General features: G+C 40.2%; 1 protein-coding gene across 2 annotated transcripts in view; it reads right to left on the bottom strand.

Moving 5' to 3' along the window:
* Positions 1-18,697, bottom strand: part of TMEM131 (transmembrane protein 131) — a 164,696-nt gene that overhangs the window by 71,616 nt on the left and 74,383 nt on the right. For both annotated transcript variants that reach the window (XM_043918669.1, XM_043918670.1), the window contains exon 5: positions 5,125-5,248. In XM_043918669.1, the coding sequence (XP_043774604.1) occupies positions 5,125-5,248 (124 nt within the window). The remainder of the gene's footprint in view (positions 1-5,124; positions 5,249-18,697) is intronic.

The following is an 18,697-nucleotide window of genomic DNA, read 5'->3' as shown; positions in this document are numbered from 1 at the left end:
TGGGAAATAGATGGGGAAACAGTGGAAACATTGTCTGACTTTCTTTTTGGGCTCCAAAATCACTGCAGATGGTGACTGCAGCCATGAAATCAAGACGCTTACTCCTTGGAAGGAAAGTTATGACCAACCTAGATAGCATATTAAAAAGCAGAGACATTACTTTGTCAACAAAGGTCCATCTAGTCAAGGCTATGGTTTTTCCAGCGGTCATGTATGGATGGGAGAGTTGGACTATAAAGAAAGCTGAGAGCCGAAGAGTTGATGTTTTTGAACTGTGGTGTTGAAGACGACTTTTGAGAGTCCCTTTAACTGCAAGGAGATCCAACCAGTCCATCCTAAAGGAGTTCAGTCCTGGGTGTTCATTGGAAAGACTGATGCTGAAGCTGAAACTCCAATACTTGGCCACCTCATGTGAAGAGCTGACTCACTGGAAAAGACCCTGATTCTGGGAGGGATTGGGGGCAGGAGGAGAAGGGGACGACAGGATGAGATGGCTGGATGGCATCACCGACTCAACGGACATGAGTTTGGGTAAACTCCGGGAGTTGGTGATGGACAGGGAGGCCTGGCGTGCAGCGGTCCATGGGGTCGGACACAACTGAGTGACTGAACTGAACTGAACACTCAAGAGCCTGTGCTCTGCAACAAGAGAAGCATCTCAGTGAGAGGCCTGTGTACCACACTAGAGAGCAGCCCCTGCTTGCTGCAACTAGAGAAAGCCCATGTGCAGGAACAAAGAGCCAGCACAGCCGAAAATAAATAAACAAAAGTATGTGCAAACCATGTAATGGGTAAGAGTTAATACCCACAATATATAAAGAACTTACACAACTCAGTGACAAAAAACCAATCTGATTTAAAAATGCGCAGAGGAACTAAACTGCCATTTTTCCAAAGAAGACATCTAAATGGCTGACAGACACATGTAATGATGTTCAATATCACTGATTACCAAGGAAATGCAAATCAAAACCACAATGAGATATCAGTTCACAACTGTCATTAACAGAAAAATCTTGGTGAGGATGTGGATATAAGGCAGTCCTTTCATGCTGTTGGTAAGACTGTAAATTGTTTCAGCCACCATGGAAAACAGTTTAGAGATCCTCAAAAAAAAATAGAATCGCCATATAATCCAATAATCCCACTTGGGTATAAAGCCAAAGGAAATGAAAACAGGATACTGAAGAGATACATGCACTTTCACGTTTACCGCAGCATTATTCACAACAGTTAAGATATGGGAACAACTTAAGTGTCTGGCAACACACGAATGGATAAAGAAGTTGTGGTGTATATTCATATCCAATGGAATATTATTTGGCCATAACAAAAAAAAATCCTGCCATTTGTGATATGGAGGGCCATGAGGATACTATGCTAAGTGAGATAGATGGTGAAAAACAATCACTTCTATGTGGAATCTAAAAACACAAAATTTATAAAAGCAGAGAGCAGAATGGTGGTTAGCAGACTCTGGGTGGTGGGGAAATTGGAGAGATGTTGTTTAAGGGGATGAATGCTGTTTGAGGGAAGATTTTCTACATTTTATAAAAAATGGCATCATATTCTATTCTACAATGTGCTTTTTTTACACATTAACATATTATTCCATATAAACAGATACAAATCTGATTCTTTTTATCATCTGTATAATAATATTTGCATATCACTGGCTCTACCATATTTTGTTCAATTCCCAATAACATGCATGGATATCAGAATTTAACCTGAAATAGAATTAAAAATGTCCAGGTCTTTATATATAATTAAAAATTATCATTAATAGCCATTAATGACCTTCAACCCATGAAAAGAGATTATTATATTACGCGTACTAAAATAAATGAGTAAAAACTTCATTTTAGCCATGGGTTGAAGCAAAGTTATCCTAGTTAATCTTCAATTAACCCAAAAAGGTAATCAAACAAAAGGTTCTATACGACCAAGGAAAAATACTTTTTGTTTGCTTACTAATAAGGGATCCATTTCTACAATTCTTATCTTAATCAAAATTTGACTATTACAGAGTATTAAAAATATCTATATTCTTTGTAACAAGCCATATATTATGTATTTTATGGCCAATATGCAGTCTAGCCATGAAGATGAATAGGTCTAAACTGCAGTTTTAATATTATGTAATTTTAATTAGACAATTATAGTTAATCAACATAATTATAACCACAAATAATTATTAGGAGTTATATATAGAAAAATATATTGTCACACAACCACATTCCTTTTATTACCCTTGTTCTTGACTTCCAGGTAAGATGCATTATTTATATGTGGTTAAAAAAAAAAAGGTTATGTAACACTTGGCCTTTTAAATAATGACTACTCTTTTTTGTGTTTCCTACTGGTTAGTTAATGCATGTATGATACTGGTTAACAATCAAAAACTTAAGTGAGTTACAGAAAATGTTTTATTCTCAAAGAAATATGATCTGACCAGGAATTCTAAAGATGACAAGACAACTAGACTTAGGATAAATATAGAGAAAGGGCCTGCTCTCTTGGACATGAGAAACTCTTTTTATTTTTCCCCAACGGCTCCGATGATAGGCATAAAATTAAGTGGAAGAGAAATAAGGTTCCCTCTTCTCAAGAGTTAGTTCCACCTTTCCACTTCTTGAGCTTCTGAAGTCAGTATCTTACTGTAGGGAATAAAGATGAAAATCAAGAAGAATAAGAAAATAACAACTTACAGCACAGATTTTGGCTATCTCCATTCACGCTAAATCTAGAGTACCTAAACGTAAATTCTGATAGGTGTACATCATTTTATTGTTTAATTCCATATCCTGACAGTGGAAAACACAGACTGGCTTTTAACTTGTTCTTTGACTACATACACATTGAGTTTATCTTTTGAAGAATTTTCAGGGAGACTATTCTGTTTGCGTAAGATTCACGTGTTGAAACAAGTCCCTAGGAGAGCCAGTCCAGAAACATCAAATTGGTGACCTTTAACTTGTTTTCTTTGGTCTACACTGTCTTTCAAAACTGACTTCATTTATCATTTGTAAATATCGGGAGATTTTCATATGCAAGTCCCTATTTCTGACTCTTCCTGGAAAATCATGACTGTGCATGAGCTTACAAGCCCATGTGGCCACCACTGGCTACAGTGGAGTGAGGGCTGGTCCCTCTGGACGGGCCACGCGCTCTGCCAGCCCCTCTCAGTCCACTTGGTCTGCACTGTCCACACGGCCCCGTAAGACTCTATCTGTAACGCTGCTATCTATTTGCTCTGTTGTGTATTGTGACAGGAACATTAAAAATGTAAAAACCCTGGCCTTTAACAAGGATGAAGCCTGATGCTTAGAAACAACAAAACATTGCTTGAATTAGCAAATTAAGTTAACAAGATAAAAATAAAATTTGTAGTGTAGTTGTAAACTACTTTTAAACTGTTTTCATGTCACTTCACTGTTTTACCTTTTAACCCAACATGTCTCCACACTTTGGCAATGCCTGAAAGCTGGATGATTCCATCTGTACCTAAGTGTGTCTCCATACACAGACTAACGTATATGAGCCACACCGTAGCTTCATATGACACAAATCCCTGGGGAAGCCAACAGTATACCTAGACCTTCACCTTGGTTCCTGTCACTAGCTGCATGACGACGACCGGCAAAGCCAACTGTGGTTCAGCTCTTCATAGGCAGAAAGAGGGTACGAGGCTAGCTGCATACACACACACGTCTCTCCTAGCACTGGGATTCAACTGTTGAGACCATCAGTCCATTTACAAAAGTAAACAAAGAACAACTCAGCAAAATAAGCAAATTAAAACTTTATCATCAAAATATGCTGACTTATCCATTCCTTGTTTACAAGATAGTTTTCAATTTTAAAAATGTCAAAGATTATATGCCTTGTTTTTACACTAGAAGTTGCTACTTAATGACAACATGTGATGAAACAGGATTTTAGAAAGAAGCAATGCAAAAATTGAAATAACTGATGAAAATTTATACACTAAAAATTAATTACTTAGTTATATCTCTTCAAAGGAGTCAGGGAAAACCCTGGGAAGATGAAATTAGACTTCGTTAATTTACTTTCCTCTGATATTTGCTATTTAGGTAATTATTTTGGAAGTCAATGTATTAAAGCTTAATGCATTCTCTCAAATTCAAAATTTATTAAGATCAATTTTTTGTCAAAGTTTTTTTTATAGAAACAAGTTTGCATAGTATTTATAAAAATGATTCTAAGTAAAATTTTAGAGGATGTATGTGTAGATAGAATCCTAGACAGGCCCCCAAATTTCCTGCCCTCACTTTGTGACTGTGAATGAGGAGATATCATACCTGTGATTTGCATTATTTGATAAAAAGGATTCTGCAGATACAATGAGATTATTAGTCAGCTCACTCTAAGTTAATAAAATAAGGAGACTACCAGGTGATCTTGACCCAATGACATAATGAAAGCAGAGTTTTCTCCACTGGTGGTGGAAGAGGAAGGCAAAGATTTCTGAAGCATGAGCAAGATGTGACACACAAGTGCTGGTTTGAAGATGGGGACGAGGAGAGTGGGTGCCTCAGGGAACTGGGAAAGGTCTCTGGCCAACAGCCAGTAATGAAACCTCAGTCCTACAAGCACAAGGAACCGACTTCTGCTGACAACGTAAATGAATCCAGAAGTGGATTTCCCGAGTCTCAAGTCAAGGACTCAGCCCAGCTGACATCTTAATTAAAACCTCACTAAACCTGGAGCAAAGAACCCACCGAAAGGTGACTTACAGAACCACAAGCTAACAAGAGGGTGTTTCTGGTGTCTTATTACTCAGAAAAAGAGAACCAACACAGCGCTGAGGATTTACCTATTATTAGGAAGGAAAAGAAAACCAACTGAAGACATGAATGCTACATTTTTCAGAGTGCTTAAGTTTCAAAGTTGATTTGTTAGGTTGTTTCATGTTAAGAAAAACAATGTGTGCTGAAGAGGAGAAGTGGTAGTTTTCAGGAAATGGGGCAAACTGAAGTCCAGAATAAATATGAAACATTCAAATCAGATTTTAGTTACAATAAGATAAAATTACATAAAAAAGATTTAGACATTTCACCTTCAATCTCAAGAAACATCAAATGTAGTGGAGAAACTTACCCTATTTTGAAAAAATGATGCATGAAAATGTGATGTTGTAGCAGATATTGATACTAAAGTAATAGTTTCTTCAGAACTAGGATTATGTAAGTAAACTTTTTCCATTTTTGGCATTCCAACTGGTCTGTAAAAACAAAGAGAAAATGGTCACAAATATTCAAAGACAATTTACAGTGCTAGAGTTAATTTCTGGTTGTTAAAAAATTAATCATCAAAATGATTTAGACAAATACATAACCCAAAGATACAGACTTACTTATTACACTGATTTATTTCTAAAGTTACACATAAAACGCATTCATTAGCTATGCAGCAAATAAAATTTCTGAGTGCCAAGTGTATGTCCCACACCGAGTCAGGTACTGGGAGGTAAGGCGGCCAGTCCCCACAGTCTAGGAGGAAGCAGGCAAGGAACCAAATGGTCAGAACCCTTTCTTCCTGCAACACTACCTGCCTCTCTAATTCTGAAATCTTCTCCTTCTCTCCCCAAATTCCACTGATAAATGCTCTTCAATTTAGAAGGTGAACTTTCGTGGCAAAGGTATGTGATATATCTGCCTTATGAGTTAGGAGCTATTATCTTCATTCTACAGGCAAGGACACCAAGGCACAGAAAGCATAACATGCCTAAAGCCACACTTGGAACCTCATCTGAATCCAAGTCATCTGGCTCTGGTCCCTGCTCTAACAACAGAAAGCACACACTCAAGATCCGACATCCACAGGTGTATTTTCATGTTCTCCTTAGGATCCAACGTATAGTTTGTCTAAAAGTGAAACCTCCTCAGCATGCGGGCCTTAAGTACTTCTGTTGCTAACCATGTTTGCACAGGCTGTCTCACTCGACGGCTTAAGAGAATTCTATAATATAATGCAATATAAATGTAAATGTAATATAAATTATTTTTTTTAGAGTGATCTCTACTTATTTGACACCTGTCTTACTTCCCCAACAAGATTATCAGTACTATAACAACAAAGGTTATGCTATACACGCACTGTGTATTCCTCATATAGCCCAGCACAGAACCAGGCATGTGGTGAAAGTGTGCGTGGCAGAGCCTGCCCACTCTGCCCCACTCTGTGACCTCAGGACTATGAAGGTCCCTGTCACCTGGCATCCGCCTAAACAAGTGACTCCCTATGTCTCCACCAGTTGGGTCAGGCTGGCTCCATGTTCACGACCTCCACCCTTAACATCTCTGCTCTGCGTTTTCCTGCCTACCCTCTATGTGAAACAAAATCCTCATGTTCTAAATCAGTTAAAACTTTTACAAGATCCTCTTACACAGTCATTTTGGCCTATGTTTTCTGAAATTTTATTTCATTTGTATAAACCTCAAATTATAAGTAGCTGACAGAGATACAATTGCTTTATATGTGGAATAGTGCATTCCTGAAGCTGGAAAAGTTAAACCAAGAATTAAAAATAAGCATAATGGAGTATACATAGAGAGATATGGCAAGATACCAGCAAAATGAGATAATCATATAGAAAACCAGAGAAAATATTAGCAATAAACATAGGTAACAGATTGGCTAGGGAGACAAAAATCTGTTCATGGCTGAGAAGATGAGATTGACAATTTAGCTCAGAATTCAGCATGAAAGAATACATATTTAGAACACTTTAAAAGGGCTATAAAAATCAAAAGAAAAACAGATATGTAGGGCATAACTAGAAGTGGCAATATTTGGAAAATAGAGTGTAGGAATATCTGAAGTATGGACAAAAAGTGGGCAAAACCCAAAATTTAAAAAAAGAAATAATTCTCGATCATGAAATGTCAACAAGGAGAGATGAGGAAACCCTGTGCTTATGCACACAGTAAAATTTAAGAAGCTGTAAGAATTCTTCATACATGATGGATATAAGTTTCTTAGGAGATATTTGCAAATATTTTCTTCCATTCTGTGAGCTATCTTTTCATTTTCTTCATGGTATCATTTGCAGCAAAAAAGTTTTTAATTTTTATGTAATCTAATTTGTATGTTTTATTTTTTGGTCACTTTCACTTCTGGAGCCGTATCTAAGAAACCACTGCATAAAAACAACTGCAAAATGGAGATGTATTCCAATGTCTTCCTCTAAGGTTTTATAGTTTAGCTTTGTTACATTTACATTTAGTTCTAGACACACTTTGTATTCACTTTTGTGTAGGGTATGAGGTAGAGATCCAACTTAACTCTTTTGCATGTGGATATCTAGCTATCTTAGCAGCATCACCATCTGTTGCAAAGATTTTTTCTTCATTTAATGATCTTGGCACCCTTGTCAAAATCAATTTACAATACATGTAAAGTTCTATTTCTGGAATATAAATTCTTCCCCACTTATCCACACTGCAGAGTTACAGGGTCTTGATTACTAAAGCTTTGTAGAAAGTTTCTGATATTGGGAACTGTCGGTTTTCCAATGCTGGTCTCCTTTTAAAACATTGAGACTGTTTGGCAATTCTGGATCCTTTTTATTTCCATGTGAATTTTAAGACCAGCTTGTCAATTTCTGCAAAAAAGTAAATTGTGATTTTGATGGGGACTGTGTTGAATCCATAGATCAGTTTAGGGAGTATTGCCATTCTCATTTCTGTTTTCTGATTTATGAGTATGGGACAGACTCTATATACTTAGTTCTTTAATTTCTTTTGATAATGATTTTTCATTTTTAGTTTACAGTATTACTTTTGTTAAGTTTGCATATAAGTATTAAATATTTTATTATTTTTGATGCTATTATAAATGAAATTGTCTTAATTTTAAGACTGTTCATTGTTAGTATATAGAAATAAAATATTTTTGTATCTGATGTTTAGTTGCTAAGTTGTGTCTGACTCTTGAGACCTCATGGACTGTAGCTTGCCAGGCTCATCTGTCCATAGGATTTCACAGACAAGAACACTGGATTTCCAGGGGATCTTCCCAACCCAGAGAGTAAACCCACGTCTCCTGCATTGGCAGGAGGATTCTCTACCACTGAGCCACAATGTTCAAACTATCATACAATTGCATTCATTGCACATGCTAGCAAGGGTATGCTCAAAATCCTTTAAGCTAGGCTTCAACAGTATGTGAACTGAGAACTTTCAGATGTTTCAGCTTTCAGATGTTTTAGCTGGCTTTCGAAGAGGCAGAGAAACCAGAGATCAAATTACCAATATTCACTGAATCATGGAGAAAGCAAGGGCATTCCAGAAAAAAAAACATATAATTCTGCTTCACTGATTGCATTAAAGCCTTTGACTGTGTGGGTCACAACAAACTACGGAAAATTCTTAGAGATGGGAGTACCGAAACACCTTACCTGTCTCCTGATGAAACCTGTATGCAGTTCAAGAAGCAATAGTTAGAACCAGACATGGAACAACAGTCTGGTTCATAATCTGGTTCAAAACTGGCAAAGGAGTACGGCCAGGCTGTATGCTGTCACCCTGCTTATTTACCTTCTGTGCAGAGTACATCATACGAAATGCTGGGCTGGATGAATCAGAAGCTGGAATCAAGATTTCTGGGAGAAATATTAACAACCTCAGACATGCAGATGATACGACTCTAATGGCAGAAAATGAAGCAGAACTAAAGAGCTTCTTGATGAATGTGGAAGAGGAGAGTGGAAAAGTTGGTGTGAAACTCAACATTGAAAAAAAAACAAAGATCATGGCATCCAGTCTTATCACTGGAAGGGGGAAAAAATGCAAGCAGTAACAGAGTCTCTTTGCTTGGGCTCCAAAATCACTGCAGATGGTGACTGCAGCCATGAAATCAAAGGACGCCTGCTTCTTGGAAGGAACGCTATGACAAACCTAGACCCTGTGTTAAAAAGTAGAGAGATCACTTTGCCAGCAAATGTTTGTATAGTCAAAGCTATGGTTTTTTCCAGTAGTCATCTAGGCATGTGAGAGTTGGACCATAAAGAAGGCAGAGAGTCAAAACATGGATACTTTAGAATTGTGGTGCTGGAGAAGACTCCAGAGAGTCCCCTGGACTGCAAGGAAATCAAACCAGTCAATTCTAAAGGAAATCAACACTGAATATTCACTTGGAAGGACTGTTGCTGAAGCTCCAACATTTTGGCCACCTGATGTGAAGAGCTGACTCACTAGATGCTGGGAAAGATGGAAGGCAAACGGAGAAGGGAGTGGTAGAGAATGAGATGGTTCAGTAGCATCACTGACTCAAAGGACATGAATTTGAGCAATCTCTGAGAGATAGTTGAGGACAGAGGAGCCTGGCATTCTACAGTCCATGGGGTTGCAAACAGTCAGACATGACTTGGCAACAGAACAATAACAACATATTGATATGATATCTATATCATATCATTGATATGATATGATATCCTACAACCTCCCTGAATTCATTTATTCTATACTTTTAAAAAGTGGACTGCTTAGGATTTTGTATGTATAAGAAGATAACATCTAAAAATAGATAGTTTACTTCTTTCCAAATGCCATTATCAAAAGTGGGGTATCTAAGTCCCCAACTATTACTACTAAATTGTCTGTTTTCCCTTTAGTTCTGTCAGTTTTGCTTCCTGTATTTTGGATTTCTGTTGTGTGTTTAGTTTTGTCTTGCTCTTTTAATCTGACAATCTTGGTCTTTTAACTGGTGTGTTTAGCCTATTTATATTAAATGCAATGTTTTACGATTAAAGTCTATCACCTTGCTAGTTATTTTCTATTTGTCATATCTCTTCTTTGTTCATAATTTTTTTAAAAAATAATTTTTATTTGTCTTTGGCTGTGCTGGGTCTTCACTGCTGTGCTGGCTTCTCACTGCGGTGGTTTTTTGCAGAGCATGGGCTCTAGGGCATGTGGGCTCACTAGTTGCGGCTCCCAGACTCTAGAGTACAGGGTCAATAGTTGCTCTGTAGCATGTGGGATCTTCCCACATCAAACCCAAGTTTCCTGCATTGGCAGGCAAATTCTTTTTACCACTGAGCCAAGGAAGCTCCCATAATTCTTTACATGCAGAATTTTCTAGTCCTGGCCCAATTAAATTAGAAATCAGATAAACAGACTGTCTACAAATAAACAGAGCAACATGTGTAAGCAACTCACGGATCAAAGATGAAGTCTGAATAAAAATTAAAAACCACTTGCAAATGAATCAAAATGAAGAAATTAACTATTAAAATTTTGTGGTATACAGTTCAAGTTGTGCTTAACATAAAATTCATATGTGTAAATATACATATTTAAAAAGAAGAAAGCCTGAAAATTAATGAGCTAAGCAACCATGTCATTAGAAAAAGAATAGCAAATTAAACAAAAGAAAGTTGAAGAAAAGAAATAATAGAAGTAAGAGTGGATATCAATGAAGTAAAACACATAAAATGGAGATGATATGATATATGAAGTCAAAAATTACCATTTTGGGGGTAAACTAATAAATTATTAACTACTTGGCAAAACTAATAAAGAAAAAAGAGAAAGCATAATATCAATATCAGCAGTGATGAAGAAGACATCACTACATCTAAAGTTGTACATTAAGTCACATTTCACTTAATTCTCATATACCGTATCACCTAAACTAACATCAAATGTAACATACCACCACTTTATTCATTTCTTCTGCAGGTTCATCTACAGTTGACTGGGACTGTTTTACACATTTTGCCTTTTCCAGGATGGGAGAACACCACCTTCTTTCCATATTAGGGCTTTGCTGGTGGCTCAGTGGTAAAGAATCTTCCCACACTACCCTAAAAAGTCAGGTTCATATGCATATGGTCCACAAATTACATAAATAAGAACTCTTCACTGTCTTCTGTCAACATTTAACACATTTTCTAAGAGTCTGATGACGATTTGTGCTGCTTTTCATTTTACACACCATTGAGAATTTCTTTATAATGCTGACATGAAGTTTTGTTACTGTTGATGTTAAATGCCTTCTGGTGTCTCTAAAGCTTAAACCTAGATACTCCCCACTCTCAGAGCTCAGCACCGCAGATGCTGCCAGCTCTTGCCCAAAGTGGGAAGGCTGCAGAGAAGATGCACGCCATTAGCAGTCCCTAGGAGGCTGTGCCCACAGATGGCCCTTGAGAGGTGGGTTCCCACAGAAGAGTTTCCTGCTTTGCAGGGAAGCAGAAACCTGGTCCAAAACTTCTCCATGGCTTACAGCCCAGCCACGATGAGGCCCTAAATCTTTCTGTAGTTTAAATCTGAGCCACGAGGGAAAGATCCAAAGGTGAACCAAGGTTTGTTCCTGAGGCAGGGATGGAGGGCACCCAGAGACAGGTCTGGAACAACGCATTATGCTGAGGAAGCAGGAGGCCGAGTGTCCTCAGGAGCCCCAGTGCATGGGCTTCCTCCTGCCTCAGGAACCAGACCTCTTAACCAACAGGCTCACTGATCTCAGGCAGGGGTCACAGAACCACAAAATAGAAGTAGGTACAGATGTAGCTGGGGCTTCAAACTTTGGCCTTGTTGCGACAAGGAGAAGCTTTACAAAGACAACATGGAAGGGAGAACTCTTCTTCCTCAAGCCTTACGCACACATGTAAGTGAAATGAAAACACAGGGAAATAAACATGTCCTCCTTACACCCTCTAAGCTCACCAATTACACTTTTTTCAACAAATGTGTGTGTGTGTGTGTGTGTGTGTTAGTCGCTCAGTCATGTCCAACTCTGTGATTCCATGGACTGTGCCCGCCAGGCTCCTCTATTCATGGGATTTTCCAGGCAAGAATACTGGTGTAAGCAGCCATTCCCTTCTCCAGGGGACCTCTCCAAACCAGGGATTGAACCCGGGTCTCCTGCACTGAAGGCAGATTCTTTACTGCCCGAGCCATCAGGGAAGCCCTTTCAACAAATATGCTCTTAAAATTCAAATATTTTATACACTACCTGGCAACCAGTGTTTCTCCTATGAATTTGTTCTTAATGTTTTCCTCCTGTGACATCAGTGCAATCAATCTCAGTTTAGATCAAACAGACATGGTGAAAGACAGACAGGTAATCTGGAGGATCCCTGAAGAAGACTGGACTGAAGATGGCCAGCTATAGGAGAGGACGTGGGTAAGGAAACAAGCCTAGAGGTGCCAGGAGCGTGGAAGTGGGGGTGGGTCAGAAAGCTTGCTTTGCAGTGCTGCTGAGGTTGGCCATGCTCTTTTTCTAGTGATCAAAGAGGGGAGGCCCCGGGCCACACCCTCCAGAAATGAACCCTTGCTCAGGGGAGAAGGGTCATCTCCTTATGTTGCTCAGAGACATCTGGAGTACATCAGCGGGCTATCCCAGTCACACATCGCATGGGAGCAGGCTTTCTGCAGCTACAGGTCCACGTCATGGAAGCAGAGGGCGTACTCCTTGGATGGACCTGCCTACAGAGCTCATACAAACAGCTCTCCCTGTCTCTCCCTCACCTCAGTTTCCTCAATAAAGTAGGAGGCTAAGGAGAGAGGCCACACTAAGACCATGGAAAACTATGGTCAAGTACTAATACAAACTTACTTGTAAATAAATAGGCAGTGCATCAGCTTTGATGTTGCCTAACAAAGTACCACAAACTGAGAGGGTGAAAGTGACATCCATTTATCATCTGACAACTCTGTCAGGCACAGGTCGAGGCAGAGCATGACAGGTGGATCTGCTTAGGGTCTCGGGCATCAAAGTTCAAAGTTCATGCAGGTTGTTGGCAAAGTTTGGGTTGCTCTCAGTATCTTGCCATATGGCCGCTTCATTTTCAAAACCAACACAAGGAAAGTCACTTGCATCAAATACCTCTCAAGCTTCAAACCTCTGACATTTCTGTCTCTGACTGCTACAGCCAGATTTAGAGGGCTTGTGTGATGAGGTCAAGTACCCAGATTACCTCCCCAATCTTAAAGGTCAACTGATTTGGGACTTCAATTACACTTTCAAAATTCTTTACAGCAACATCTAGGTTAGTGTTTGCTTGAATATGATTGGGAGGAGGTGTATGTACTCCTTAGGGACCAGGAATCTGGAGGCCACCTTAGAATCCTCCTGTCACAGACATCACGTGTGACTGCCTGGCGAGACAGGTAAGACGTGAAAAAAAGACAAAAGATTTTCAAAGCTCTGCTAGTGCTGGTCCTGCTTGTTTCCATTATCAGCTGCTTCAAAGTAGGGCCAAGGGGGTTACTGTGAATTATTTAGAGATAAATCAAGCTGAATCATACAGAAGTTCTCTGTGCTGACAGGGCAGAGCTTCTGACTAACTGCCCATATTTTACAAGAGTCTGAGACCTGAAAGAATTAGGAAGAAGCACTCATGAATTAGAGACGAGCTTGGAAAGTAAGCTGCAATTTTGTGGTTAATGGCAATTTTTCTACCCACAGAAAGATGACAATGCAATGCTGCAGAATAGCTGAAAAAATGGCTGAGCAGCTGCCCTCAGACAAACTTTATGAATGGCAGTGACAGAGGGGTCTATTAACATCACTTCTGGCAGGAAGTTGCGCCAAATCAATATGCAGTACTCTGTACCACTCAACTACCACAAAACCTGACCATCGTCTCAAGCACATCTGGTAAAGAATCTGCCTGTCAGTGGAGATGTAAGAGATGCAGATTTGATCCCTGGGTGAGGAAGATCCCCTGGAGGAGTAAATGGCAATCCATTCCAGTATTCTTGCTCAGAGAATCCCAGGGACAGAGCAGCCTGGTGGGCTACAGTCCATGAGATCACAAAGAGTTGGACACGACTGAGTGTCTGAGCACAGCGCCCTCAGGCTGAACTGGGGTGCTGGTAGAACAGCAGGAAATTGGAAAGCTAAAAAGCACCAAACAGCCCTTAGAAAAGACGGCCTACTTGATTTTCTGGGAATACCAGAAAGTGATTAGGGAGAAATGGCTGTCATAAACTGACTTTAACTTGACAATAAAGACCTCCATTTACAGCAAGTTTATTCAATTTCCACTTTTTTAGAAAGCCATTAAGTCTCTACTTTAGACTTCAGACTTGAAACCAAGATTTTCTGCACTTAATTACATAAACCAAAGAACTCAATGAAACAAGTCCTCACCCAAAGAATCTTTTAAAACTACAGTAAATGTTTGAAAAAAGGAGTTGTTATGGAAACAGAAAAATATTTAACAGCACTGGCATAAATAACTAGGGGGGTGAGTAAAGGGGAAGGGTGGTCATGTCCAAGATTTCTCCAGGCTAACTGTTACAGATAGAGAAGGAAAAGGGGAAAGAAAAGAAGGGGGGAGGGAGAAAAAGGTAAGGGAAAGGAGAAAAAAAGGTAGAATTAAAGAATACATTTAAACAAAATGGATGAAAACAAAGAAAGCCTACTTTTGACGAAAGTTAATTTGATCAAACATCAAAGACCTAGAGGACAGTAGGGATGAGCAGGGTAGTGAGAGGACTCAGGCCATGGAGGTTTAGACAGCAGCCACAGAACTAGAGTTGTGTCTCTGCTGAAGGACGGGAAACCACCTTGGAGACCCTGGTTGACAACCTGGAGTGGTAAATTTCATCCAAATCAAAAGTTCTTCCAGATATCGTAAAGGGTGTTTCAAAATGAACAGTGACTTCTGGTTTAGCAAAAATGACCACAAGCAGTAGAAACAGTTCACAGAAAACATAAGGCAAAAACTTTAGTGCATAAGTAAAAGTACAGTATAGTGAGCAATGATTTCTGATTACTTAACAATTTCTGGAAAAAAAATAAAATGTTCGGTTAAGGGTACTTCTCAAGTCTTAAAATTACTCAGACATATGAAGCTAATGAAACATTTATAGCATGGGCATTAATTAAATCTGCACATAGCTGGATCAAGAAGAAAAGGTATAGCAAATGTTTACTGAAGTCCAGCAAAAGCACTTAAGAACAAAACAGATTTAACTGTAGCAGAAGAAATCAGCAGACAATCTTGTTGGACTTGAAGATAATGTATGGCATGTATTAAGTATGAGATATGTGCTAAATATGTAAAGATAAATAGTGTGTATCATGAATTTGAGCAAACTCTGGGAGATGGTGGAGGACAGAGGAGCCTGGCAGGTTATAGTCCATGGGGTCACAAAGAGTCAGATACAACTTAGCAACTGACCAACAACAAATTCATCTTGATAGTCTGGTCTAGGAGGAGAACAGACATCAAAAGAAAGAATCAGAACAATAACCAACGCTTTGACAGAAGTTAGTAGAGGATGTCAAGTGTAATGAAGAATTCAACTCTAGTTTTGATGCCTGATTACAAACAGTCTTCAAGCCCTACAATGTCCCTTCACCTTATGCCCCACATCGGGGTAAGCCCACAGGAAAGCCTGTATACTTTCTCTCTTGGATCTATTGAGAAACGCAGACTATGTAAGTCCACCCAGCCTCACCCCCTAACCACAGGATTCAAGCCAGTCTCCTTTCTCTGCTCTCTCAAGCCATTTTTCAGACTTTGGGAGCCAACCCTACTCTCCAGAAAGTTTCACTGCATGCTCAGGTGCTAAGTTGTATTCAACTCTTCATGACCCCAAGGACGGTAGCCTCTGAGGCGCCTCTGTCCATGGAATTCTTTAGGCAGGATTACTAGAGTGGGTTGCCATTTCCTCCTCCAGGGGATCTTTCCAAACCAGGGATGGAACTCACGTCTTTTGCATTAGCAGGCGGATTCTTTACCACTGAGCCACCTGGTGAATTAGCCTTGACACTAAACCAGCTCTGGGGTGGGGATCCAAGCCAGCTCGGTGGAGGGAACACAACAGCACAGAGGCAGTGAGGGGGGCAGTTCCTACTTCTGCTAGGCAGGGTGGGGAAGGTATGCTCTAAAGAGGATGAAGGTCATCAGGGGTTCTCCAGGCCATGGAAGTCGTGATGACTTCAGCTGGAGCTGCTGCCCACAGCGGACTACTCTTTCTCTGAGTGAAACCCTGATAATTACAGAGACACCCCCTGGAAGATACATCCACTACCAACCACTGTCCTTGTCTGAGGGGCAGGGTGGGTTGGCTCCTTCACCTATGCCAGAGTGATGACTGTTCTACTCTGAGACTGTTCAAACTGAAGTAAATGAAGCTTTACTACTCCCTGGCAGAGGGAGGCTACAAGAGTGTGGGTCTGAAGGGCAGTCAGTTGATTTGTTCCCGTCATCGCAGGAAAAAGATGCGGGCAGAATCAGAAGCAGCTGCCAGCATGCGAGGGGAGGCAAGAGACAGGGAGAAGGGCCTGGGGTGCTGGGTAGCATGCATCCTGCTGTTCCCAGACCCCACTGCAACTCTGAACTTTCTGTAAATGTATGACGGTCCTTGGAATTCCTTTTCGTATATCCTCATCTTGGCCTTAACTCGTTGCAGTTAGATTTCTGTCACTTACCAAACAACTACAGCACCACAGTTGACCAAAATAGAGGAATTACGGCACTCTGTAATTACTGTTCATTTTCTTAGAATACCAATAATGGGCTTTCCTGGTGGCTCAGATGGTAAAGAATACGCCTGCAGTAGAGATCGTAGAGAATACGCCTGGGTTGGGAAGATCCCCCAGAGTAGGGCATGGCAACCCACTCCAGTATCTTGCCTGGAGAACCCTGATGGACAGGGGAGCCTGGTGAGCTCGGTGCTATGGTAATGGAGAATGCCCTTATATGTGGAGATGTTTGCCAAAATCTACGGGAATGAAACATTATGTCTGCTACAAGTGATTTTTAAAAATCAATAAAAATATGAACATAGGGAAATTTTAAATTACAGAATTAGTTTAAGAATATATTTACTATCTGTTCTACTTTTCTGTAGAACAATCCCAAAGAAAGGCAATGCCAAAGAATGCTCAAACTACCGAATAATTGCACTCATCTCACATGCTAGTAAAGTAATGCTCAAAATTCTCCAAGCCAGGCTTCAGCAATATGTGAACTGTGAACTTCCAGATGTTCAAGCTGGTTTTAGAAAAGGCAGAGGAACCAGATATCAAATTGCCAACATCTGATGGATCATCGAAAAAGCAAAAGAGCTCCAGAAAAACATCTATTTCTGCTTTATTGACTATGCCAAAGCCTTCGACTGTGTGGATCACAACAAACTGTGGAAAATTCTGAAAGAGATGGGAATACCAGACCACCTGACCTGCCTCTTGAGAAACCTGTATGCAGGTCAGGAAGCAACAGTTAGAACTGGATGTGCAACAACAGACTGGTTCCAAATAGGAAAAGGAGTACGTCAAGGATGTATATTGTCACCCTGCTTATTTAACTTATATGCAGAGTATATCATGAGAAATGCTGGAATGGAAGAAGCACAGGCTGTAATCAAGATTGCTGGGAGAAACATCAATAACCTCAGATATGCAGATGACACCACTCTTACAGCAGAAAGTGAAGAGGAACTAAAAAGCCTCTTGATGAAAGTGAAAGAGGAGAGTGAAAAAGTTGGCTTAAAGCTCAACATTCAGAAAACTAAGATCATGGCATTCGGTCCCATCACTTCATGGCAAATAGATGGGGAAACAGTGGAAACAGTGTCTGACTTTCTTTTTTTGGGCTCCAAAATCACTGCAGATGGTGACTGCAGCCATGAAGTTAAAAGACGCTTACTCCTTGGGAGCAAAGTTATGATCAACCTAGACAGCACATTAAAAAGCAGAGACATCACTTTGCCAACAAAGGTCCGTCTAGTAAAGGCTATGGTTTTTCCAGTAGTCATGTATGGCTGTGACAGTTGGACTGTGAAGAAAGCCGAGGGCCGAAAAATTGATGCTTTTGAGCTGTGGTGTTGGAGAAGACTCTTGAGAGTCCCTTGGACTGCAAGGAGATCCAACCAGTCCATCCTAAAGGAGATCAGTCCTGGGTGTTCACTGGAAGGACTGATGCTGAGCTGAAACTCCAATACTTTGGCCACCTCATGCGAAGAGTTGACTCACTGGAAAAGACCCTGACGCTGGGAGGGATTGGGGGCAGGAGGAGAAGGGGACAACAGAGGGTGAGATGGCTGGATGGTTATCACTGACTCAATGGACATGAGTTTGAGTAAACTCTGGGAGTTGGTGATGGACAGGGAGGCCTGGTGTGCTGCGACTCATGGGGCCGCAAAGAGTCGGACACGACTGAGCAACTGAACTGAACTGAGCTACTTTTCTGTATGGTTGCATGAAACCATCCATGAAAAATTCCTTTCAGAGAGAGGAGCCTCTTAAAGTATGTATAACACACCTGGAGCTTTCAAAGACAGTTTGGCCCTTGCCTTAGCTAAGAGACTCCCAACAACAGCTGGATCTGTGATTGCCCTGCTTCCTTGAAATGCAGTCTGAGGCAATTATCCCTTCCTGAGTACCTGCCCTTGTACACTGAGGGCCTGCTTAACCAGCTCCCGCAATTATATTAACATAAGTCAATTCCTCAAAAACTCTACATACCGAAACACACACAGTCATATACTCTCTCTCATACATACACACACATATAAAAGTCTCTGACTGGATCTATTCCTCTGACTGAACCCTAATACACCTGTTCACATTTGCTCCCAACTCCTACTTCTACTGATTCACTTCTGTGAGATCCACTTTATGAGATAAAAACAAACTGTTCAGTGCTCTCAGGTTGGACACAGAAAAGTTTAAATTAAGGACAGAATTTGTTTTTCACTTCGACTTCTTGCAG

The sequence above is a fragment of the Cervus elaphus genome, chromosome 11, assembly GCF_910594005.1.
Source record: "Cervus elaphus chromosome 11, mCerEla1.1, whole genome shotgun sequence".
Taxonomy (NCBI): Eukaryota; Metazoa; Chordata; class Mammalia; order Artiodactyla; family Cervidae; genus Cervus; species Cervus elaphus.
Note: the sequence above shows the minus strand (reverse complement) of the source record. Positions and strands in the feature narration are given on the sequence as shown.